This window comes from Sus scrofa, chromosome 15 (genome assembly GCF_054392235.1).
Source record: "Sus scrofa isolate SSC_HxYL_T2T_F1_AM1 chromosome 15, Sscrofa_HxYL_maternal_Yorkshire_Landrace_v2.0, whole genome shotgun sequence".
In the NCBI taxonomy this organism is placed as follows: Eukaryota; Metazoa; Chordata; class Mammalia; order Artiodactyla; family Suidae; genus Sus; species Sus scrofa.
The window spans coordinates 117,374,743-117,400,054 of record NC_139397.1 but is presented as its reverse complement, the minus strand read 5'-3'; the positions used below and the strand labels follow the sequence as shown (position 1 = coordinate 117,400,054).

The following is a 25,312-nucleotide window of genomic DNA, read 5'->3' as shown; positions in this document are numbered from 1 at the left end:
AGATTTTTATTTATTTTTTTGTCTTTTTGCCATTTCTTGGGCTGCTCCCGTGGTGTATGAAGGTTCCCAGGCTAGGGATCGAATCGGAGCTGTAGCTGCCAGCCTACGCCAGAGCCACAGCAATGCAGGATCCGAGCCGCATCTGCAACCTACACCACAGCTCACGGCAACGCCGGATCCTTAACCCACTGAGCAAGGACAGGGACCAAACCCGCAACCTCATGGTTCCTAGTCGGATTTGTTAACCACTGCGCCACGACGGGAACTCCTACTACAAGATATTGAATACAGTTCCATGTACTATACGGTAGGTTCTTGTTGTTTATCTATGTTATACATAGTAATGTGTTTCTGTTAATCCCACACTCCTAATTTATCCCTCCCTCCCCTTTCCTCTTTGGTAACCATAAGTTTGTTCTTCATGTCTGTGAGTCTGTTTTTGTTTTGTAAATAAATTCATTTGTATCAGATTTTAGATTCTACATGTAAGTGATATCATATGGTATTTGTCTTTTTCTGTCTGACTTCACTTAGTATGATTATCTCTAGGTCCATCCATGTTGCTGCAAATGGCTTTATTTCATTCTTTTTTAAATCTGAGTAATATTCCATAGTATATATAGGGAATTGCTATTGATTTTTAAATGCACATCCCTCTTGCTTCTCCGCATATTAATTTGGAGATCTTTTTATCTTAGAAACAAATTTATTATTAATATTTCAGGTTACTTAGTGCAAGTAGAAAGTAAGATAACTTAAGTTCGACTGACTTTTAATTTCAGGAAGAGAATCAGTACCCAGCTTCTATAACATTTTCTGGAAGACAAGTATCTGACTTGTTGCTTCTAAAAGCATAATAAGAAATCAGAATTTTCTTAGAATCATTTCACCAGTAGGATATTTTCATATACACACCCTACCTTGGCCTTTCCCTAGAGATGCACACACAGAGACACATACTTGTTAATACTCTTTTCTAACTTCATTGTATGGCATATTGTATTCTCATTTGTAAAGACTTCCCTATCAAAGTAATGATACCCAAATTGGCAGAATTATCAGGTGGCTTACCTCTTGTAAGGTCCTTATAGTAAAATTGTCTTACATGATATTTTGAGTGGTGATTAGCTACTGGAGTGCAAATAACTGTACGATGCACATTCCTATAAGTGACATATGTATTACTTTATTTTTAAAAATTGCCTACTTTACTCGAAAGATGTTTGGCCAACTAGAGATCATGTGTTTCCCTTGTAACCAATGCCTTTTTGGCCTGTTGGCCAATATGGCCTATTTAGCCCTATAGTTACAAGTCAGATAATGTTTCTTCGCCTTAATATTTCTGCTAAGTGGAAATGTCTTTGGCATCTTTTTTTTTTTTTTTTTTTATGATTTGGGGTTGTCCCCATCTGTTCTCAAATCCAGAGGGTACCCTCTTAGCTTTCTCTGGATGATAATCCTAGGCCCTGATCTCATCTTGCCTGTGAAAAGAGATGTTAGCTGGAAATGTAAAGTGATGCCTTGGTGTGATAATCTAACAAGTGTGCAGAATGGAAATGGATCTGCCTTTGCCCCACGTACTGCAGTGTTCCAACTCAGGTCTCTAGCCTTTTTCTTGAGTCCCTACTACTTTTGTCTAGACTCGTCAACCTTTTTCTTTTCTTTGTGGATTCTCTGTCAGCAGAGCACATGAAAACACTAATTTCCTATTTTAAAGCATTCTATTTGGATGGGTCACACCTTCAGAAAGAATCTGAGCCTAGCATGACATTCTCTGAGGTATGCTGAGGCCCCTCACCGGATATGACTCCATTTCCATGACTGCTTTAATGGTGGGATTGGAGCATCTCCATGAGGGTGTGTCATAAAAAAGTCTGGGTGTCTTCTGGTACATATGCAAGGAAATCTATTATGTGTGTGGATTGAGAAACTATCAGAAGGTTAATATGAGTTATAGCCATTTGCTTTGTGCGATTTTTCTTTTCTTTTCTTTTCTTTTTTCTTTTTTTTTTTTTGCCATAAGAAACATCTATATTGAAAACAGTGGCCGGTCACACAGAAATTCAGCCAAACTATTTTTTTTCAAGTTGATGTAAATCTCCCATGCTGCTTAAATGTCGGAACTAAATTTACCAAACTTGGCAGATTTGTAAAGCTGAGCAGGACTGCCAAGTGTTCCCAGTTTCAAGCAGAGAGAGTTCTAACAGTTCCTGAAATACTTGTAGGAGGCACCTGGTGGTAATTGCAGTTTCACAATTCTTCCCGCGCGCCTACCTTGCTAGCTGGCATCTCTGTGCACTGATGATTATTGCAGTGATGATAAAGTGTCAGAATAGAAAGGTCCAAAATAAGGCACAGCCCCCAGAAGGCAAGCACATTCCCACAAAATCTTCCTCCTGGAGAACCCTCAGGAATCAGACTGAGGTTCTTGACATCACAGCCAGCTGCTTCCACCAAACAAATAAAGGGGGAGAGGGATGCAAGACGGAAACCACACATACCTGCAGATATAACTTGGCCTACTTTTTCTTTTTTTTCCCATTTAATCAGGGATTGTTGTCTGAGATTCTGCGTAAGGAAGAAGACCCTCGGACGGCATCTCAGTCTCTTTTAGTCAACCTGAGGGCCATGCAGAATTTCCTCAATCTGCCAGAAGTGGAGCGGGATCGCATATACCAGGATGAGAGAGAGCGGAGCATGAACCCCAATGTGAGCATGGTCTCCTCAGCCTCCAGCAGTCCCAGCTCCTCCCGAACCCCTCAGGTGAGATATTCACTCCGCTGACTTTTCACTCTGCCTTGGAGATAGCTGGCCTTCCCTGATGCTGTGTTTTCCCTCAAAAACACAATTCACGGTTTACCTCTGAACATGGTGGTCAGAGGATATGACCCTCTGAGCATATGCTAGTGGTTATCCTATATCGTAAGCCATTTCTGTCCCTTTAAGAAAGTACCATTCTTCCACATGTGGCAGGAGGGCAGGAGTGGGTGGAAAGGTAAGCTCTGGATGGCTGCATACAACTGCTTGGTCGTCACAGAAGGGGCTGGGGATTTGAAGCTGAGTTTGCATAGCAAGCACACTGCTTTTCCTTCAATCATGTATTTATTTGGATGTGAATGGGTCCAAGTTCTGCTTGATGCAGTCTGACAAAGACAGAATCGGCGAGGAGCCTGTGTGTGATGGAGGCATGCATCTGCAGCAGCTAGATCAGGATGACTGGCAGATCGTTCAGAGATCCCTTTGAAAATGGCAGTGGAAAGATAGACCTTAATTGTTTTCCTTCCTAGGGTGATGTCCCCACAGGACAATGACTCAGCTTTCCATCCTTCCTTTCTCCACACTTTAAAAGCATTCTGCTCTCGGGTCCTCCTGCAAATGCATACATCTAGTCCTGTCAGATGCTTTAAAGAGCCTAACTGAAGGGTCAAGGTCTCAAGTCAGCCAAGAGCCATTTCTGACTCAGATCTGAGCCCACACATTTTTAGCCCACTCCCTTCTTCCCCTAAACTTTTCCTGATCAGTGGATTTATGGTAAAGCTAACTCATTCACTGTTGAAATCTCACTCATGATTAAAAATTCCTTCTTGGCTGATGGTTTTCAAAACAAATATTTAACAGGTACACGTTTGTACAAATCAGAAAAATGGGTACTTTGAAACTAAAGGTTTGGGGTTTTTTGGTTTGTTTGTTTAAATACTATAGTTTTGGATTTAGGAGTTTGTTTTCTTGGAAGGTCTAAGGAACTGATTAAGCAGAATTTTATTCTAATAGTAATATTTGAGCTTTTTCTATCATGCACTGCCAAATTCTGATACTTACACTTTAGTCTTTAGTGAATTACGAATTTTAGTTTCTGTTAAACCAAAATTAAGTCTCTCAAGGGCTCACTTTGGACCAGCGTAACCAAGCTTTTTAATTTTTCTTTCTTTCTTTCTTTTTTTTTTTTTTAATTTGGGGGCATACGCGTTGAGCTAATGCGTTGGGCGAGTTGTTAATTTGAACTAATATTTACTTCTATTAAATTCCCCAACATTTTTGTCACTTTTGAATCCCATTAAACTATTAGAGGAGAATCCAGCCATGCTTCATGGCTGTTTAACCAGGCAACTCTTCTCAGAAAGTCACTCCTACTTGTAAGGAAATCACGCAGGTTTGTGTGTTTTTTTGTTTTCCACCCCTTCATAATGTTTTTCTAATAAGATTATATCTTAGGCATCTTTTCAAAGGCCTGGTAGCTTTCAGAGCCAGACCAACTTATAAGGCCACACAGCTATGGTCAGTATTTCACTTTTTTGAACAGGAGAAAATCTCATCTAGAAAATTCCTAGATAAAATACACTTTAGGGACAAGTATAACAGGGAAATTGATCATTTAATTTCACAGTTTTGAGATTTCCAAAAATAAATATAATATATTTTTCTCAAAATATTTTGAGAATACAGTCATAGCACTACAGTTTTAGACTGTCTGGAACATTATTCTTTTTCTGTTAGTTAAACATTGAAAAAGTTCTTAAAGACTTTAAAAATGTTTCATGATTACCTGCTTACTCAAAATTCTTTACAGACCTATCTCAGTAGTAAATATCCATAGTCAGTAAGGCTTTCCTTGTGAAAACAAATGTTAGAAGGGTACCCACTGACTAAGCCTTTGAGTTGGAGCCAGCAATCCAGGGTGTACACAGAGCCTTGCATAGGTGCATGGAGATTATTTTCCAGACCCTATCAGCACTTTATCAGTGTTTTAAAACAAACTGAAGAAGCTTCAGATTTAAATTTTTTGTTTGTTTGTTTTGTTTTTTGTTTTTTTGTCTTTTCTAGGGCTGCACCCACAGCATATAGAGGTTCCCAGGCTAGGGGTCGAATCAGAGCTGTAGCCACCAGCCTACGCCAGAGCCAGAGCAATGCCAGATCCAAGCCACGTCCGCAACCTACACCACAGCTCAGGGCAACACCAGACCCTTAACCCATTGAGTGCAAGGCCAGGGATCCAACCCAAAACCTCATGGTTCCTAGTCGGATTCGTTAACCATTGAGCCACGACGGGAACTAAACCTCCAGAGTCTCTTTACATAATCTTCCAATTGGCCGGTATTCCTCAATATACTTAATAGTAACAAAACAACAATATAAGGATAAGAAGCATCGCTTATTGAGCACTCATTATTTCAAGTATTGTGAGCATTTTGCATTGTTCCCATTTTACAGATATGGAAACAAATTAAATACCTTGTATAAGGTCACATGGCTGAGTGGCGGAGCTAGGGTTTGAACTCGGATTATTCTGATTCCAAGGCCTGGGCTTCTAACCATGTATTTGAGTGCCTCAAGGGCTTTTGCTAAAAGCCCTCAGTGTTCTAGAGAAGGTTTAACCAGTTGGGTAAGATGTGACCGTCAGTGAGGCTAATAAGAAACCAGAGTTGAGAAAGATGGAAATGGTATGCTAAAACATGCACTTAACAGGAAAAGCACTGTGGGTTAACTAGAAATTTCAGAAGAAAGAGGGTTTCAAAAAAGATGAGAGCGGATTGGATTATTTCAGGAAGACCCCCAACTTGAGGGCAAGAAGAAACAGGTAAAAAGAGCACTGGTATAAAGGAGTTTGGGGGGGGGGCAGAGTGGCCCAGTGGTTCCTGAGCCTATGCTTTGGAGCCTGAGACTTGAGTTCAGATCATGGTAATTCTACTTGATGCTGCATGTCCTTCCAGCTATATCCTCTTTTATTTTCCATTGTCTTCATCCATAAAGTGAAAATAATAATGTCTAACTCACTATGTTCTTAAAAAAATTAAATGTGATAAAAGTAAAACACTTTCTAGGATACCTGGCACACAAAAAGGGCTGCATTAACCATTCTTATTACTTTGCAGTAATTAGAACATAGTATGAGACAGGGAGGTCTGAGGAGAATGGCAGCAGTCACTGAGCACTCCTAAGAATCAAAGCCTCCTTGAAAACTTAGGACATGAACTCCAGCTTCAAGACACCATTGAGAATGACCCCACAGTGTCCACACTGCAAGCTGTGTCTTTCTCCAAACCTGTACACCGTCGATGAGTGTGGGAGCAGCTCAGGACCTCCCTAGAGGGAAAGTGGTAGTTTAGTATTTTAGGGTGGGTGGAGATCAAAAGAAAAGAAAAAAGAAAAAAATCCCGTTTAGACCAAATCAGCTGGCTGGGCTCAGGAATCCAAGGGTTGGGGCAGACTTTTCCCTGAGTCCCGGGGCCCTGGGTTCTGAGAAGGCTGCCCAGCCCCTCTCCTCACACACCAGAGCAAATGCTCTGGCAGTCTTTCGGATCAAGGAGATGCAAACGTTTTAGGGTTATCCTAACCCCAAGAAGTACAGACACCTTCTATATTGTCCTTCACTTGTCTCCGAAGCTGATGGGAAATCATTCAATTAAAACGAGCACAGCAGAATACATAAAACCACAATATGAGTTTAAGAAAATGAAAACGGCACTTCAAAGGCATTCTGAAGCCTAGTTTTATGAAATGAAATTTTGTTTCATTTCCACTGATTTCCTAGGTGAAATTAGGTGACTGTCTGGGTAGCATAATGATCATCGTGATGGGAAACCATACATACTCGAATGACATACGTAAAGCTTTAATAAAGAATGAGACAGACTCAGGGGAGTGCATTAAATTGAGTAATAATTTATTATTTAGAGACCTCTACCCATTTACTCATTTCTTCTGGAAGAATTGGCTCTTCCTCCAAGGTGTGCCATTTTCAGAAAGAAAAAGGTAACTGTCTGTATGTTCTGCATGCTTGTTTTGCAGTGAGGGGATTGCTTGAGTTTGAGGTCCACAGTAGCCATCTTTCTTGTGAACTGTCTAGGCTACTGTGAAAGAAAGGACAGGGTTGACAGGACTCTGCATGTCCTATAGGAATGCACTGCAATTATTTCCAATCACAATTAACCTGATTAGAATAATGGACAGGAAGTGTCCCTCTGTAGCTAATGCAGTTTGGCATCAGCTGACTGAAATCCTTTGATAATTTCTGCACAGATGGCTGGGCTGAATGCAGCACTTTTTAAATTATTATTTTCATGGTCTCTCGGTAGGCCAAAACCTCGACACCGACAACAGACCTCCCCATTAAGGTGGACGGCGCCAACGTCAACATCACAGCTGCCATTTATGACGAGATCCAACAGGAGATGAAAAGGGCCAAGGTGTCTCAAGCCCTGTTTGCCAAAGTGGCTGCAAATAAAAGTCAGGTGAGTGGTTTTTAAAAGAGCAAAAGCAAGGGCTGGAACTAGACCGTTCTTCTCCTCCCACCAATAAAAATACATCTGTTCTTATAATAATAATAACAATAATAATCCCTAGGGAACCTGTCACCTTCTGCCTTTTGCTCTAAGGTTTGCTTTTATTCCCATTAGAGTTCAAAATGGAGACTAAGTCAAAACCCAGATTTTTTTTCTTTTAAAGATTTTTTTTTCCAAAAAGAATCAGTTTTGAATGATTTCTCTCCTCTTTCCGAATACTGCTATGTATCCTTTTTTCTTTCTTTCTTTCTTCATGGTATTCGAGCAAAACTTAGTATGTACAAAACAGCATCTTTCTGAGACCAAGTTTTAGCCAGGTCTCATCACCTCTCTTATCCCCACGGGGGAAATGGATGACTTTGTTATAATAACTGCTTTTCTCCAGCCCCAGAGACACCGTGCAATGTCAGGTGTTTCTTTTATGTATAGAATACAGTTGTTTTTCCAGGAGAAAACACACATCGGGGCGTGCAGAGTGAGTGCTAAACTCTTTAACAGAAAAACACAGAAGCTTATCCAGTACAATTTTTCAGAGTGCTGGGGTTGTGGGGAATGGAATGCTCCAGGGAAAAGGGTAGACAGATGCTTGGGTTTTTTTCATTTCTGAAAGCAGCAACAGTTGATGGGATCTACTATCTGTTTCAGGTTGTTTAAAGGGACAACTACCGCCCTATCCTCGGATGGTTTAGGTTGAGGTGCCTACGTATTTATCCCTAGGTTGAACAATTACCTGATGCAGTGTCGAGAAACAAAAGTTAGTTGAAGCTTAATTTTGAGAGTCCTTTGATTCCAAGCTTGATTTCCTCTGTGGCCTTGCATGCCAAATGTTTTTATCCCTATATATGTAAACGGTAAAATGGTCCATCGTCTCCCTAACAGATCTTCTGTTGTGTGCTGTAAAGAAAGGAAGTTACTAAAGATTGCACTAAGCAATATGGTTTTTAATGAAAATGAAGGTTTTCTTCCTTAAAATGATAGGTAGATAAATGCTATATTTAAACTAATTATATGCGTTTGGGAATAGCCTTTTTTACCTGTAGGTTTGCAGTAACCTCATTTAAGTTATTTCTCAGATGTTAATGACGTCAAATGAGTAGAATATCCAGCAATTTCAGAGAGGATTGAAGTTTTTTTTTTTTTCACTTTCAGTGTAGTCATTTTTCCAGATTATTCTTTCTCTCCTCAATGAAATTGTTGACATACAGTTTGCTGAGATATGATGACCAATCATAGTATGAAATACATGAAAAAAAAATACCGTAGAGCCTTCTTAAACTGTTAAATGCATAAAATCCCCTGTACCACATGGCAAAATATAATGAGAGTTGGAGCTGTTAAACGAATAAAGCTGTTAAATGCATAATGCCACTTGGCAAAACTACTGTGCATTTAATGGTTTTCCACTGTGTAATAAAGGACATATGTGGTAAATGTGCAGTAAGTATAAAGCTACACAATTGATTTTGCAAACCTGCCCCTTAATCGTGACTTGACGTAAATATCAAAGTTTCACTTGGTCCTCCTTTCATAAGCAGCTTTCAAGAAAAGACTGAAGGCCACAGTCTGAGAACTTGATTCAAAATGTTTGTAGTCTTCTTGTTGACTTGGCACTATTGCTTCTGGAAATAGTGATGCCTCCAGCCTCCCCAAGTAATTCAGGTGGCTGACTGAAAACTGTGTTTGCTAGTTGGCACAAACTTAGCTCTCCAAATTTTTGTTGCCTCCTGAAGAACTTAGTAGCCTGTTTTTATAGGATCTGGAGGAAAACAGGTCTGGGAATTAATATGCTAGAAGGATGAGATTGAGCCTCCATGGGGATGATGCATTGAAGTTTTTCTTTTTCCCTTTGGGACAGTGATTTCATTCTCATTTTTGAATAGGAACTTTATTTGTAAATAGCTGACTAGATTTGCAAATCAGGTGTTAAGCTTTTTAAAGTTGGTACTGCCAAGCAAAATGAATATAACTGATAGTTTCAAAGGCAAGTTAACATAAGATATCCACTCTCCTTGCATTTGCTTGATAAAAAGCATATTTAATGAAATCAGTTGCATGGCGTGGTACCTTGCAGTTGTTTTTGGTGCACACCCATAAGGGGTGTGTGTGTGTGTGTGTGTGTGTGTGTGTGTGTGTGTGTGTGTGGTGACTGAGGAGGCAGATGAATAGCAGGGGACACTCCACTCTCTTTGAGGTGAAATTAGGAGAACCTTTAATAGGAACTCTTGTAAACTGGAGTGGGTTTGGAGCCTGGAAGGCCTAGTTCAAACATGCATAGTAACCCCTCCTCTTCTGTTTTAAATTTCTTTTAAAATAGAAAGGAACCGTCCATTAAGTCTCATTCACTCCCTGGTGTGAATTGCTGTTACCATATTAAGAATAATACTTAACACTGCCTGTGTGCTAGGCAAAAGAGAGTAGGAAAAAGAGAGGAAAATTTTAGAGATTAAGGGTGGCAGGCCAAGGTGGTCCTTGAGGCTGTTAAGTGTTTTAGGGAACAGGCACAATTGGAGGAGGGGTTCAGAAAAGGAATGGAAGAGTGACAAACCTTCGCAGTTTTGCTTGTGATCCTGTTGGTGAAAATGTTACTGGAAAGTGTCTATTTCACGTCAGGGTGCATTTGTAGTCGCAGACTACCTGTTCTTTTAACTGGGCTATACCTCCTTTGTTATGGCCAGGCCAGTCCCTCATCCATTTCCACTTAGTGCCTCTTACCTGACCCTTGCCCCTTTGTTCTTGGGAGAGGAGTCAAGGAAAGAAAAGTAGAGGGGAAAAAAATAAGAGGAAAAAGTATGCTTATGTACACTGACTTTTTGCTTCCTTTTCAGCTTGGGATCAATTTTAGGTGTGTGTGTCTGTGTGTGTGTGTGTGTGTGTGTGTGTAAATTCTGAAGACTATCTTCCTTTTCTTTTCCCAGAATATTCTGATTATTGATCTTCATGGGATAGGATGTACTATGGTCCATGGTTGTTCTCTGTGGAAGCCCTAGTATAAAGGCATATGACATTTTCATTTCGTACATTCAGTATGGCCCCTACAGACAAGGGGCCACCAGGGAATGAACCCCCCAGCATGCAATCTGAGTGGACGCAGGAACTCCTTGTCCCTTAATAGCTTCTTAGACTCTCTCTAACCCTCTTACTCAGATCTGTGGGCTTACTTTTCCCCTTCCTCCTCCACTGCAGGAAAAGGAAATGGAAATCCAAGGGGGAGCGAAAACACAGTGACCTGTGGGCACCCCCACTGCAGTCCTCCAGGCCCGGCTATGTGCTTTGTAACGGCATCATCAGCCATGTTTCTTTCCTTGACATCAGTTGCCCCTTTCCTCAAACATTAATTCACGGTTTCTCTTGCATCCTGTCTCTGTTTTCTGTTGCTTACAGTATTTAGCACATGGAATGCTGAGGATGATCTGAGGTTGATTTTCTTTGGAAAGAAGAGTGAATCTTTCTTTATTGTTTGTATACCAAAGACCCAAGTCTACAAACATGACTTTTTTCCTACTAGGTTTGGGTGAAAATAGAGTAGGTAAAGGAATGGGAAGGGGTTTATTTTCATCCCTGTTCTACCTTGCCCCCATGGAAAAACTAAAATCAAATGAACAAAATTGTTAGAAGGATGCTGGGTTTACTTTCCTTCCTTTCCTTTTTCTTGGCAAGGTGGAGGGTCTTGCTTTCTATATTAGGAAGGCGAGACACTGCCAAAGGAGAAATAGACAACCTGGTTGTAAACTGCAGATGGTGGTGATAAAAGGGCCTAGAGTCTGCTGGGATAAAAGGAAGGGAATGATCTGGGAATGCATGAACCTCGAGAGGTCTCTGATGGGATGATGTTGGTAGGATGTCCTCACCTACACCAAGATTTGAAGACTTCTGCAGATCCTTGACTTCCTCACCTGCCTCACACACCTTCCCAGACCCTCAAGCTATAAAATTTCCCACTAAGCTCGGGAATGGGAAAGTCCTCCCTCCTACTGCAGGAGAGAGGGAAACATAAGCTTGATGCCACCTCAGTTGAAGAAGATGAGTGTCTGGCCTCCAATACATAATTCTGAAATCATTTCCTCCATGAAGCTCTGTTCTTCATGGTGATCAGATTTCAGTATGTTCTATGCTTTATGTCCATCAGGATCAAGTAGATTTTGGGTACTGACTGGCCTTTATTCATTATCACTATTTCATCAAAAAAAAAAAAAAGTATTCCATGTTCTCGTCTACTGACTTAAGTTGTATTCCTAAGCAGAAGGCTGCTTAAGCTTTGCATGTTGAGTACACATTGAGATTCTTCTTTATTGTAAAGTATCTTCTTACAGATGATCCAACTTGCTTAACAGGCTAAGTGATTTAAAATATATAGGTCTCAACTAATATATACACTGTAGGTCAACTACTCCAATAAAATTAGAGAAAAAAAAATGTGCAGGTCTCCATGGCAGACCCATTGAAAACCAAAAAATGAAGACAGACAACTTTATATAAAGAAAAAATTAATCATTTTATTACTTTGTTTCCTTCCTCTCATTGCTTTTTTGCTATTGGAGTTTATATCACATTCAGTGTATCTGTTAACACATGTTCTTCATTCAGTCATGAGTTACCATGTTAATCTTTGCCAATTAATCTGTGCCTCTACTTAAAAATGTCCTAGGCACAAGTTAGCTGTATATATTTCCTTTTTAGAGGAATAATTTCTGTTTTATGATTACTTAAGTAATAACATCCTCATTTTAGAAAATGAAGAAAATGAAGATGCCTGTGTCAAGTTGAACCTTCACTTTTTTCTTTTTCTCTCAGCATAATTCAAAAGATTAGATTGTTTCGAGAGATGATCAACAGTAATTCCCTCAAAATCTGTTTTTACATCAACTTTATAGTGAATAATTGGGTTCTTTTGACCATGTCCACAGTTAGTTGTGTTAATTTTTCATGCCTCCAAAGTAGCCTTAATGGGAACCCTTAATTAGATATCAATGAAGGTTAATTACAGAGTTCATATGCTGTTTGTAAAATATCTTTATCCATTGCTAAAGTTTCTATACTGGTTTTAAGCATATCTTTGTCTACTACAGAAACCCTTGTGTTGCATTATTTTGCCTGTTCATGACATGGCACCCTTAGAAACTTGCATATGGCTTGGAAGCAAATCAGGCTGACATAGTAAAAGCACTGAGATTCTGCTCTGTAGCACAGGGAACTATATCTGATCACTTGTGATGGAACATGATGGAGAATGGTGTGAAAAAAAGAACATACATGGATGTATAGGTAGGTCACTTTGCTGCGCAACAGAAATTGGCAGAACATTGTAAATCAACTATAATAAAAAATAAAAAGGATTTAAAAAGCCGTCTTTCTGAACTCAACCAGCCCTTTTGCAAAGATGACATTGAATTAAACCAACTTTCTCTTAAAGTTGGAGAACGTTGGTGCCTGTGAATAGTTTCTACTATTTGGTTGCAGAGACCGTTTAATCATCTTGCTTTCACAGGGCTGGGACCAGGGTTAGTCAAGCTGTGTCTTAGGGTGCAAAATTCAAAGAGGCACACACTTTGAGAGTTATATTCCTAAATTTTGCACAGTAGTTGCTTTCTTGCCTTGCTCTAGTCCCAGCCCTGATCTCTCAAACAAGTCTTATTCCTGGTTTTCTGCTGTAAATGTCTGTTTTTTTCCCTCTACACTTAAAGTTGTCGAAGCAGTGTATAATATATAGCCTTGTGTTGTAGGTATGCTGGAATTTGGACCTGATGTCAGGAACTAGAAGTATTTTGGTTGTTTTTTCCTTGATATTTTATCCTAGTACATTTTAATGTTAATATCTTTCTAATATTTAAGTGAAGATTCCAGATTCATTCTTCTTTTTGACAAATCTGGATTTTTTTTTAGGTGCACATTCCTATGTATGTATGAATATATTTAGGTAAAGTCATACCAAATCTCTATACTATTACAGTTATGTATAGCCCATAATTTCTATGAAAGGAGGGCCACAAGATTTTCTGAAATCTCCTCTTGACTTGCACCCATTAGAAGAGAGGTTAAGGAGTTGTTCAGAAATAAAATTTTCATTATTCTCAATTACAGATTCAGTCCTTACAAACATATCCATAGAAATGTGAGATACATGCCCAGAGACAGCTGAAAATTAGCCCCATGAAAATACAGTTTAGAACTTAGTGTACAATTTTTAAAAATAAAAAAGAACCAGATCATTTTTAGTTACTACATTCAAGGTAAAAAATAATTAACCTTGAACTGTAACCAAATGTTCAGCACAAATCTTTTTTCAGGTTAGATGACCTCCTCGTCAGGGATTCATTGAAGCCCTTGACAAGTCTCCCTTGTAGTTTAGCCTTTTATCTATTTCAGTTTTCTTGATTAGGTTATCTTGAGTCATTAGGGGGGTTATTTATTTTAATAGACACTTATTGGATTCATGAAAAGAGAATTCGGTGACTAAGAAACAAGAGCTGAATATTATCTGGCTCATTTCACACTCCAGAAGAGTCTCAACCAGCTGAAGAGAAATTCTTTCACAGTTACAAAAGTTTGTTTGGGGACTATATGTGCTTCCATTTAGAAGGCGAACTGTCTGTGGTTAATAATATGAATTTTCTTTTGAGACACTCAGAAAACATTTCCTTTTGGTTACATATGCTGACATTTTCTGTATTGAAGATGTGGGTGAGTAAATGGCCTTTTACATTTCTGTTGCAAGAAGCCTTGAGTCATTCTCCCGAAGAACTGTTCATTTGCTGACTTATTCATTCATTGGAGTTCCTAGAGGGGCAGAGGGGGTGGGGGCTTCCTACTATTTGTAGATTGAATTCACTTGTCAGCTCTGTGTTAGGCACATCAGGGGGAACCCTAAAGACTATGACAAAGCCTTGCCTTCAAGGGCAGTATGACCTTACTTAACGAGAACAAAGTTATTTACTCTGTCTTGTTGGAGATCAGAGCAGGCTGTGAACTTGCATTTGTTTTTTTAGCAGGTCCTGGTTTGTATTTGTTCTGAAATATTATAAAAACTAGGAAATTTATCACCAACACAGAACTTGACTTTTTTTTTTTTTTTCTTAAGGAAAAAATATGGGAACAAGGAGAAGTTGGAGTTACTACCTTGTCCTGGGGTAGGAAAAAAAGTAACTTAGTACCCAAGGATGTTTCAGTACCACGGACAGGAACTCTGTGCTTCCCCTCCCCTCCCCCATCCCCATCACTTAAACACAGGGCTTGGAGCTGGGATTCATAGCCCTATCTAATGGACTCCAAACTCAAACCCTGGGCCATATTATTGTTTTCTGAAAGACTTCTCTGGTCATTTGAATATTCTCAGCTTTCGGTATGTAGTTTGGAGAATATGTCACTCACTTGTTACCTACTTGAAATTTTTAAACCTTTCAAATTTTTAGTAAGTGAAATAGATATTGCCCCTCCTCATTAATTCTTAGTCTGGGAGAGCTTCAAAAATTCTCATTTTGGAGTTCCCATCGTGGCTCAGCAGTTAGCAAGCCCGACTAGCATCCATGAAGACACAGGTTCGATCCCTGGCCTCTCTCAGTGGGTCGAGGATCCCATGTTGCTGTGGCTGTGGCGTAGGCCAGCAGCTACAGCTCCAATTCAACCCCTAGCCTGGGAACCTCCATATGCCATGGGTGCGGCCCTAAAAAGACAAAAAGACCAAAAAAAAAAAAATTTCTCATTTGAACAACCACAACAGCACACACACACACACACACACACACACACACAGGAAAATGGTTTAAATTAATGAGAACAGATTTTTTTTAATGATTGATTAAGGTTGGTGCTTATACATCATTTTTTTAAAGAATGAAAACTCCTACAGGATGAAGCTTATGAAGTACGTATTTTGCCACAGGCTATCATGGGCCCTGATTAGTACCCAGCCACATGATTTTACTATGAAAAAAGGTATCTTGGCCAGGCAAAGTGATGACTTTTCTCCAAGGACTTCTTTTTGAAAAAAAAAAAAAAAAAAAAAAAGGAGGGAAAAAAGGAAGGGAAAGGAAAGAAAATAATTCTTTATCATATGTTAAAAAGCTTTCAGTGACTCCAGTGGCCCATGGAACTAAGATGACATTTCTTTGCATGGTATTCCTTGTAATCTGACCCCCACCTCCATTTCTAGATTGTGCTTTAGCCCCACAAAGTTGCTTCTGGTTCCTTGAGTGTGATAATTTTATAAGTCCCTGCAATTCTTATTATGTTATCTCTGCTTGGAATGGGATTCCAGCCACTTCCTCTCCCCACCTGGTGAAATCCACCTTTATCTTTCAAGGTCCACCTTATAAGTCCTGTTTTCTATGATGACATTTTCCCTGAGCTTCACAGTTACAATTATTTCCTTATTGGTGATCTTACCTAAACTTTCAAGTAAAAAATAATAATGAAAATTAAATGATATATGTAATGTGCCAGCACTTTTTTTTTTTTTTTTTTTGTCTTTTTGCCTTTTCTAGGGCCACTCCCCATGGCATATGGAGGTTCCCAGGCTAGTGGTCTAATCGGAGCTACGGCCACTGGCCTACACCACAGCCACAGCAACTTGGGATCTGAGCCGAGTCTGCAGCCTACACCACAGCTCACAGCAACGCCAGATCCTTAACCCATTGAGCAAGGCCAGGGCTTGAACCCACAACCTCATGGTTCCTAGTCAGATTCGTTAACCACTGAGTCATGACGGGAACTCCCTGTAATATGCCAGTACTTTGCATGGCACACAGCAGATGGGTGTTCAGTACAAGGTTATAAACTAAATATGTTCAGAGAGACCTCTGCCATTGTTTGCATTTATATAATTAAATTTAATCACCCCATTTTCTTTGTCATATTCATACATTAGAGGTATGGGGGGGGGAAGAGACTGTTAGAACATTGATGGGGCTACTTCTAAAAACTAGTGCTCCTCTCCAACAATAACTCTTTGAATTGAGGCTGTAAAATATTCCTCTGAGCTAATTTCTGAAATGCCCTCTAATAATTTCAGTTTAATCTGTTGAACATCTATTATGTGTAAGGAACTACACCTTGCTCTGAAAATGCTAAAGTGAGTAAGAAATCGACCCTTTCCCTCCACCCCCATTAAGAAGCTGACTATTCTAGTAGGGATGCAGGCATGCTCACTGGTAGCAATAATCATCGTCAAATTGTGAAAGAGTAATGCTCTGGAATCATGTAGACATGAGCAACCAATTCTTCTAAGAGATCAGGTGAGACCATGTTGGCTGAGCCTTGAAGCGTAACTTTTGTGGGGATGAGGAGGGTTGATTGAGTATGAGATTTTTCTAACCAAGAGAGTAACACGCTTGAAGATAGAAATATACCAAGCCTCTTCAGGAATTGTGAATAATTCACAGTGGTTAGAGAACAAGCGCCAAAGAGGAATTGATGGGACATGAGACCATGAAGAAAGAATAGGACAGAATGGTGGTTCTTATTGTTGCCTCTTCTAAGGCTCTTGAATTGTGAACTAGAGTTGTCCCATTTAGTAAGTCCTCAATAAAACTATTACTGTACTAAAAGATAAACTACGGGTTTATCATTCATCTTTCAAAAAGAAATAATGGTATGTTTCTTCAGGTAGTAAGGATTCCTAATACATTTGCATTATTTGCTTTGTAAATTTAGATTGACATACAACTTTTAAGGAAGATATGGATTGTAAACAAACTATATCTTGTTTAGTATGAGTGTCACTCACCTGCATAGTTGGGAAAGGGTGGTCAGGGTTGTTTTTTCTGCTGAGGGAAATATATTTGTTTAAGAGGCTAAAATGAGATGTTAATAGGTGGTATTTGCTTATGCCCTGAATGCTTGGGAAATTTAACCATTGATTGCAAGGATGCAGACTTTGAACTTAACAGTCCTTTTCTGGGTTCAGATTTTGAAGTTAAAAGCATTTTAATCATAAATTCCTTGGCATCATTATACTTAGGTTCTGTGTACATTTTCCTTTATAAGTTCTGGGTATTCTCTGTATTTTTTTAAACTTTTTATTTTGAACATGACTTAGACTCACAGAGATGTTGCAAAATGGTATAGTTTCCGTATATTTCTTTCTTTTTTTTTTTTTTTTTGTCTTTTTGCCATTTCTTGGGCCTCTCCCGAGGCATGTGGAGGTTCCCAGGCTAGGGGTCTAATCGGAGCTGTAGCCACCGGCCTATGCCAGAGCCACAGCAATGCCAGATCTGAGCCGTGTCTGCAACCTACACCACAGCTCACGGCAACCCTGGGTCGTCAACCCACTGAGCAAGGGCAGGGACCGAACCCGCAACCTCATGGTTCCTAGTCGGATTCATTAACCACTGTGCCACGATGGGAACTCCTGTTTCCGTATATTTCTTAACTTGCTTCCTCTAATGTTAACACCCACATCACTCTGGTGCAATGATCAAAACCAGGAAATTAGCATTGTTTTAATACTTTTAGCTAAACTAAAAACTTTATTCTAACTTCACTAATATTTATTTATTAATATTATACTAAATGTTAATAGTCTTTCCACTAATGTCCCTTTTTCTGGTGCCAGGATCCCAAACAGGAATTACATTGCATTTAGATATTTATCCTTAGTTTTCTGCAGTCTATACCCATTCCTCAGTGTTTTGTTTTATTTTGTTTTGTTTTAATTTTTAAATGACTTTGCCACTTTTAAAGGATACTGATTGATTATTTTGCTGAAAATCTCTCAATTAGGGTTTGTCATGCTTGGACTGAGGTTATGCATTTTTAGCAAGACTGCCTCTGATGCTAGTGTTGTGTCCTTTGCAGTGAATGATGTCACAGAGGTCATGGTTGTAAATATGTCATCACTGGTGATATTGACCTTGATCACTTGTCCAAGGTGGTTTTTCCTTTGTACTTTGACCCTGATGACTAATCATTATCTGTTGTTTCAGACAAATAACAAAGTAACAAACAAATCATGGAATGTGAACTTAAAGACCATCTTTTGTAAACCCCTTCTTTTATCGTTAGGCTTCCAGAAGATCCAAGAGGGTAACCATTCATCCAAAGCTCACCCAATAATATAATGTCAGAGCAGGAACTTAGCAGTTGGGTCTCAGGGCCCCAGTGAATATTCTGTGTTTCCTAACTGTGCTCAGGCACACGTAATTCACTTAGCCTCAGTTTTCCCATTCTAAAACTAACCTGCTGATATGAACATTCAGCCACACTTTGGTCAATGCTTACAACCAGACTAAAAGAGAAATCATAGATAGGTATATACTCCACAGTTCCTGGCTGGCCAAGGCTGGAGATCAGATGAACTTCTGTATCAGCATCTTTGAAATGAAAATAATTCTCCTGGAATGCTCCACATAACACATAGGGAACAACAACAAAAAACCTACTTGAAATTTTTAACAGAAAAAGGAGATTTGTTTATTAATAATTCATGAGTTCCCATTGAACATGCACGGCAGAAACAGTGCTATTCAATAGAGAATACTGTCATCTGTCACTGTTTTATTTGACATTTACACTTTTTTTTTTTTTTTTTTTTTTTGCCTGATACTGCAAAACTTTCTTGGATGGCATGCAAAAATTATATAAATGAAAAAAATCCCAACGTGGGGACTCTTTATCTCTTCTGTGATGGGTTAACTCACAGTTACCAACGTGTGTGTTCATGCAACAGCATGGCACTTTCTGGCACATTCATTAGCCACCAAACAAGCTAATAAGAGACCCTATTGAGAAAACAGAGATAAGCATCCCACAGGGGCTGGTGGAAGGATCATGTGAATAAAAAGATGGAGGGCAAGATGGGAAGTGAGGTGGAAGAATAGATTTCCGGAAGATAAGCATGCAGATACTAGGAGTGAGCAAGTGAGTCAGAGTGAGGGGAAAGCGAATCATGGCTGCCGTGAAGAAAACTGACAAAAATACATTGCCGTTTCGGATGCAAAATAAATATTTATAGATGGCATCACAGGAGCACCACTAGTAGGGAATATTGGCGGTTAGTGGAGGAGCAAGTTAGCGTTTGGAGCACCTTGCAGTTTTGTGCTACTGTAAGGCTCTTGACAATGTTTCTGCTCTGTAGGTTAGTTATTATTTATAAAAATCACAGAACCAGCTGATACATTCATAAGCTAATTATTGAAGCAGCTGGGTACACATGGTGCAATATGTCCAAGGCTGTGAAGTATCACAGATTTCTTGGGGCCTGCTGTGGAGGGGGTGCGCCGTTGAAGGCTCCATCCCTTAATCTGATCAGCCAAGCAAACATTTTGTGGGGAAGCTAGATTAATAACCCTCTAAATACCATGAATGTGCTTCATCTTCAAGACTGGGTTCCCTTAAACGTGCTGTTCACTCAGCTCCGTCAGGGATTTTGAGGAAGTTCTCCGGTGCCTTAAGAGCAGGGTCTTGTTGGCTACCTCCCTGTGCCAGAAATTAATTTGGTTTGCTTATGTCTGCACACATGATCACACTTGTGTCTAATCCTCTCCCTAATAGCTTCAAGGTCAGGACCTCGCATGTCAGTGGGCAAATTGAGCACTACACTTCTTAAAGACTGATGGCAGACAGCACACCGTCCATAACGAGGCCTGTAGTTTGTTCTAAGTGATTGTAATGAGCGCAGATTATAACAGCGCATATAAATCAAACGCAGCAATGAATGTTGTGCGAGACATTCCGAGGATCATAAGTGGAGATACCACTCAGCTGTCACCTGTCTCCTTTCAAGCTGTGGCTTCCCACAATGCAGTTCACTCGTCATGCAGAACAGCAGGTGCTGTCCTCCTTAAGGTCTGGGTATCTCAGAACTTCATCTTTTAACAGATGTAGGTTTTTGTTTTTATTTTCTGTTAAATGATTGGTCTCCATGCTGTAGCCTCCCCTGGGAGATGTTAAACATACCTGTTTGAAACATTTGAAAGAGTTCAGTTGGAGACTTATTCAGATCTGTGAAAAGACAGAGAAATCAGAGCTTATTTTTTCCACAGATGGTTTATTTTCCATTTCAAGAATTCTTTGCTTTGTGCAAAGAAACCCTCGAGAAAACACTCTGGGACTAGGAGGTTTTTTTAAAAATATAATTCATTTTCTGATTGGGATACAAAATTTAATCGTCTTCAATTTTCCTATATGTTGCACCTTGAAAATCAACCTGTCTCTCAATCGAGTTAAAAAAAAAAAAACCTATGAGAATACTTGGAAAAAACATTTCCAAGCAAATGATTAGATATCTTGTTTTCATTCTTCCTAACCCTCTAACTCTCCCCAGCTCCCAGTTTATTGCAAGAAAAGATCAGGTCTGCACAAATGTGGCCTCTCACTTGTAAAAACAAGGCAGTGTTGTGTTACAGATTAGTTTATAAATCCCCAGTGGCTTCACAGTTCAGTGCCTACAGCTGCTGCAGATGGGCCTGGGTTTTTGTCTCTTCGCGGTGCTGCAGCCGGCAGTTGAAGGAGAAAATGGAATGATCAGGTTATTAACATGGAGGCCGTGAGGAAGAGGCTGCACAATGAGAACAGCTGGTGTTGCTGTCTTGGCTGATGCAGCGGAGATAATCAAATCTTGCCTTTTTTTGGGTAAAGGCAGAAGACACAGTGGAGAGTTAGACAAACAACGGCTTGTGATATTATAAGGGGTTTTTATAATGCATGTCAGGAACTTTCATTGGCTTACAAGTTATGATACAGAATTTGTTGAGATTTGGGATTTATTTTTCACAAAGTCATTTGTGATTGCTTACGCACCTTTTTAGAAAAATTCTTACTCTTTTGCAGGAGGCGTGTTGTGGGACAGTACTGGTTTTTAAAATTAGCAACATAGCTTAGAAATGATGGGTTAGAAAGCTACTGGGTAAAATATTTTGACATGAGTCAGTGAGCGATGTTGACAGCATCCTCTGTATTATTTTCATATAATCCATCATTATTTGCATTACATTTTCTTTCTCGTGCAGTTGCGAGCGAGAGAACATCCGGATGCCAGAGTTGGAAGGCAGACATTTGCAGGTGTGACCCGTCCAACTGCCTACCTTCCTGCAGGTGTGGCTGTGGCGGGAAGGTGATGGCTAAGAGGGCCTGGATCCTGAGGCCTTCAGAGGTTGAGCAGATATACAGTTTTTTTCATCCTAGCTAAGGTTGTTACAGAGGAGTTATTGATAATTGTGAGACTATTTCCTCCCTAGAGAAATCAGTGCTATTTATACTTAGGTATTTTTTCTTCTTTTAAACTTGCCATTTTATAATACATATTTGTTCATCTTCACTTTTTTTTTTTTTTTTTTGGAATGGAGAACTAATTGGGTAATTTTTGAAAATCGTAGTTGGCCAACATGAATGACTCTTTCTGAGAGTTGGATGGCTACAATCGTCCTTGAGTAGCTTTTATAAAGGAACCATAAATTTATTGAGAAAATATTCAGTAGGAAAAATGATAATTACCAAGACTGAAGATTCTCAGGTATTGGTATAACTGTAGGTGAGGTCTTTTGGTTGGTTTTCAGAGTTGTCAGGCTGTTTCAGTTATCTCCCCTAGGTTGGTGGGAACAGTTTTGACATAGAAATATGATAACGTGGCATGAAACCTGACTGCACTCAAGCACCCCTCTGCTGCTCTGCATTTAGAGATTAACGCAAGTGACCTTCTCTGTTTCTAGGGCTGGCTATGTGAATTGCTCCGCTGGAAGGAGAACCCCAGCCCGGAAAACCGCACCCTGTGGGAGAACCTCTGTACCATCCGACGCTTCCTGAACCTTCCCCAGCACGAGAGGGATGTGATTTATGAGGAGGAATCAAGACATCATCACAGCGAGCGCATGCAACACGTGGTCCAGCTTCCCCCTGAGCCAGTGCAGGTGAGCCACCCCTTCTCCCCAAACCTGAGCAGGGCTGTTGGTGCCAGCAACTGTCCAGGGTCAAAAGGGCACATCACCTCCCCTAGGAAGGTGTCTCATGCCATGTCCCCAAGGACAGAGGGCTCCGTTTTCACAGTCGGCATAGTGTGTGTGTGTGTGTGTGTGTGTGTGTGTGTGTGTGTGTGTACACAGGTGCACACACATGCACTCTGTTTCTCTCTCTCTCACACACACACACACACTCACATACACACTCACGACTGAGAAGCTGCTTTCCTGAGAACATTTTTTCTTGTGTAATTGTGAAGCCAGAACACTCATGAATTAAATCTCCCAATTAGAAAACAGTTCACCTTTTCCATCAGTTCATTTTCTAAAGAAAAAAACTGTGAAGTATCCAATGAATTGATTCAGAATTCCTCAAGGAATGTTTCATTAGGCTGAGGAAAAGAAATATCCACATGAGCTAGGAAGTGCCACTGCACTCAGGTGAACCTTTGAGAGCAATTGTGATTGGTTCTTAGAATTTGAAGATGAGTTCCGGCCATCTTTGATTCCTTCTCTTTTAGAAGTCCACCTTCATTTGGGTTGCATGTTTTGTTTGCTTAGATTTTGCTGTCATTGAAAGAAATAATACACTTCATTCTGAGAATAATTGACTTTAATTACTGACTCATAGTCTAAAGTCAGCTACTTTCAGGAAGAATTATTAAGGAGGGTTTCTATGGCTCCACCCCTTCAAGTTGTGCCATAAATGGTTTTGGTAGGTTATCAGATTTGTCCTCCGGCCGAGGGCCACCAAATAAGATCCTCTAAGGCCCTGCTTCTCCTTTTGTGTAGTAAGAAGAGAATGGTTGAGGCAGCAGTGCATGCATGTGTGCATATGTGTGTGATGAATGGAAGATGAGAATGAAGGAAGGGTGAGGCGTGGCTTCTTATTTATTTATTTATTTTGCTTTTTAGCCCCCCCCCCCCCCATGGCATATGGAAGTCCCCAGGCTAGGGGTTAAATCGAAGCTACAGCTCCTGGTCTACACCACAGCCACAGCACCTAGGGATCTGAGCTGCTTCTGTGACCCACATCACAGCTCACAGCAATGCCGGGTCCTTAACCCACTGAGTGAGGCCAGGGATCGAATCCGCATCCTCATGGATCCTAGTTGGGTTCGTTAAGCACTGAGCCACAAAGGAGAGTCCCAAAGTGTGGCTTCTTGATCAGACCTCGTGGGAGAGGTGGTGAAGGTCAAGATGAAATTCCCTGCTTGAGATTTCCTGTCTCCTTTCCTCTCGCTCCACCCTCACATGCCTGGAGTTCAAGAAGCCAGAAGTCAGTGGGTCCATTATATCACTTTTCATTCAAACGTTGACATCTCACTCAATGCTCTCATGCTTTCATCAGTCACTTTCATCTGGATGAATCACCCAGATCATTAGACTCATGAATTCATAAAACTATTAGCACCTACAGGAGTCTCTCATATATCTTCGGTGAACCCAGAGTCCGGTGCCGGCAAGGGGTACTTGGTTAATAAGTAGGAGAACCCACTCTCCTGGCTCTAGGCTAGTGCTTGGCTGATGCATTCCTTAGACCTGAGCCCAAGTCTTCCCCTTTAGGACCAGCCTCTTCTTGCCTCCCCCTTGTCTTTTCCTGGCTGGGGCTTCATCCAAACATCAGGGCACCTCCCTAGGGACACTTACTAGACCAACATGCTGAGTCACGTGGAGCAGTAGTTTTTAGATTTTGAAATTTAGAAGAAATTAAAATTAAAGAGAGGCCCATTATAGGTTCACCAACCTTTTAGAAAATAAATTTACTCAAAAAATTCAAGGGCGGCTCTCATTTATTAGTCATATATTCCATGCAATAAAATACTTTTTAATAACAAATTAATGAAAAGAATAGCTTCCTAGAAAAGATCTTACAAACATATAAATTTAGCCACGTGAGAAACTCACCATCACCCTTGTTTTTCTAATTTTGTTGTGAATTGGTCCAAACTTCTATGTTGAACCAGTGTAGGGCTGACTGGCTTCAGGGAATTGCTGAGTTTGTGTGGACTTTTCATTCAGGGCCCATCTTAGTCAATCTAGGCAAAGTAGAAACAGAACAGGAGTGAAAAATTGATTTATTATAGATATTAATAGCATTTCTTTTTTTATCATAGCAGGATGACAAAGTTGAAAATTTAGCAAACTGAGATAAGACTAATACCTATTCTCCATGAAAACGAGCACCTCCCTTCATGTGGATGATGGCTCCTGTATATTCCTGTCTCCACTCTTTGTCCAGAAATTCTCATCTCAATGAGGTCCCCGTGTTTTGTTTTTTAACTGACCAGTCTGAGTAAAGCAAATCTTAGAGGCAGACAGCCAGTTGATTTATGAGTTTTATTATCTTTTATGTTAGTATGTCAGATCTAGAGTGTGCTCACAATATTTAATGGCTAAGAAAGAGTCAGTCTGTAATTTTCCTTTTCAGGTTTAAGCACTTTGTGGCTATTACCATTAACTTCTGATATCACCAAGAGAATCCACTTATTTTATAAAAGGTTATTCCTATCACTCAGCTCTTAGCTAAAGAGTTTACAAATAAGGTAATTTTCTCTACATTGACTTTGTCTTAGCCATTGACCTTGATCCCATAACCGTGAAACTCCTCAGTACTTTATTTATTTATTTATTTATTTTACATTGTGCCTGTCTCTAAGTGATACTGCTTTGAATGATGCATTTATGTTTCTCAGCAAAATACAAATCTTTGGATTAATTATTCCAGTCAGGATATGAAAAATGAAGAGAACTTGAACCAGCCAACAGAACTCCTGAGACTGGAGAATAGAGTTGGCACAGCCTCTGTGACTTGAGGAGAACTATATTAAGAAAGATCCCAGACTACTAAAAAAATGTCCCTAATTGTCCAAAAGCTAAGCCATTGGCTTCAAGAGTTGGGTGCTTGTGCCCTTGTTATCAACTAAAATTTTAGGAAGATAAAATTGCTTACATGATTTAGGGATTTAAAAATTCATATGTTGGCAGTATTGTGGTGACATTACCTTTTGTCTAAGTAGTCAGAAAAATGCACCATTATTAAATTGTTGAGAATAGGCGAAGTAAGTGATGACTAAGTATCTGATATATGCAGCATATTACAATGTACACAGAAGCGCACCCCGCTAGTGGTTATGGAAGAGTGTC

General features: G+C 39.9%; 1 protein-coding gene across 4 annotated transcripts in view; it reads left to right on the top strand.

Moving 5' to 3' along the window:
- Positions 1 to 25,312, top strand: part of SATB2 (SATB homeobox 2) — a 191,150-nt gene that overhangs the window by 132,101 nt on the left and 33,737 nt on the right. For all 4 annotated transcript variants that reach the window (XM_021076069.2, XM_021076068.2, XM_085000302.1 and 1 more), the window contains exons 8-10: positions 2,551 to 2,763; positions 7,074 to 7,229; positions 21,920 to 22,117. In XM_021076069.2, coding sequence (XP_020931728.1) covers positions 2,551 to 2,763; positions 7,074 to 7,229; positions 21,920 to 22,117 — 567 coding nt within the window. The remainder of the gene's footprint in view (positions 1 to 2,550; positions 2,764 to 7,073; positions 7,230 to 21,919; positions 22,118 to 25,312) is intronic.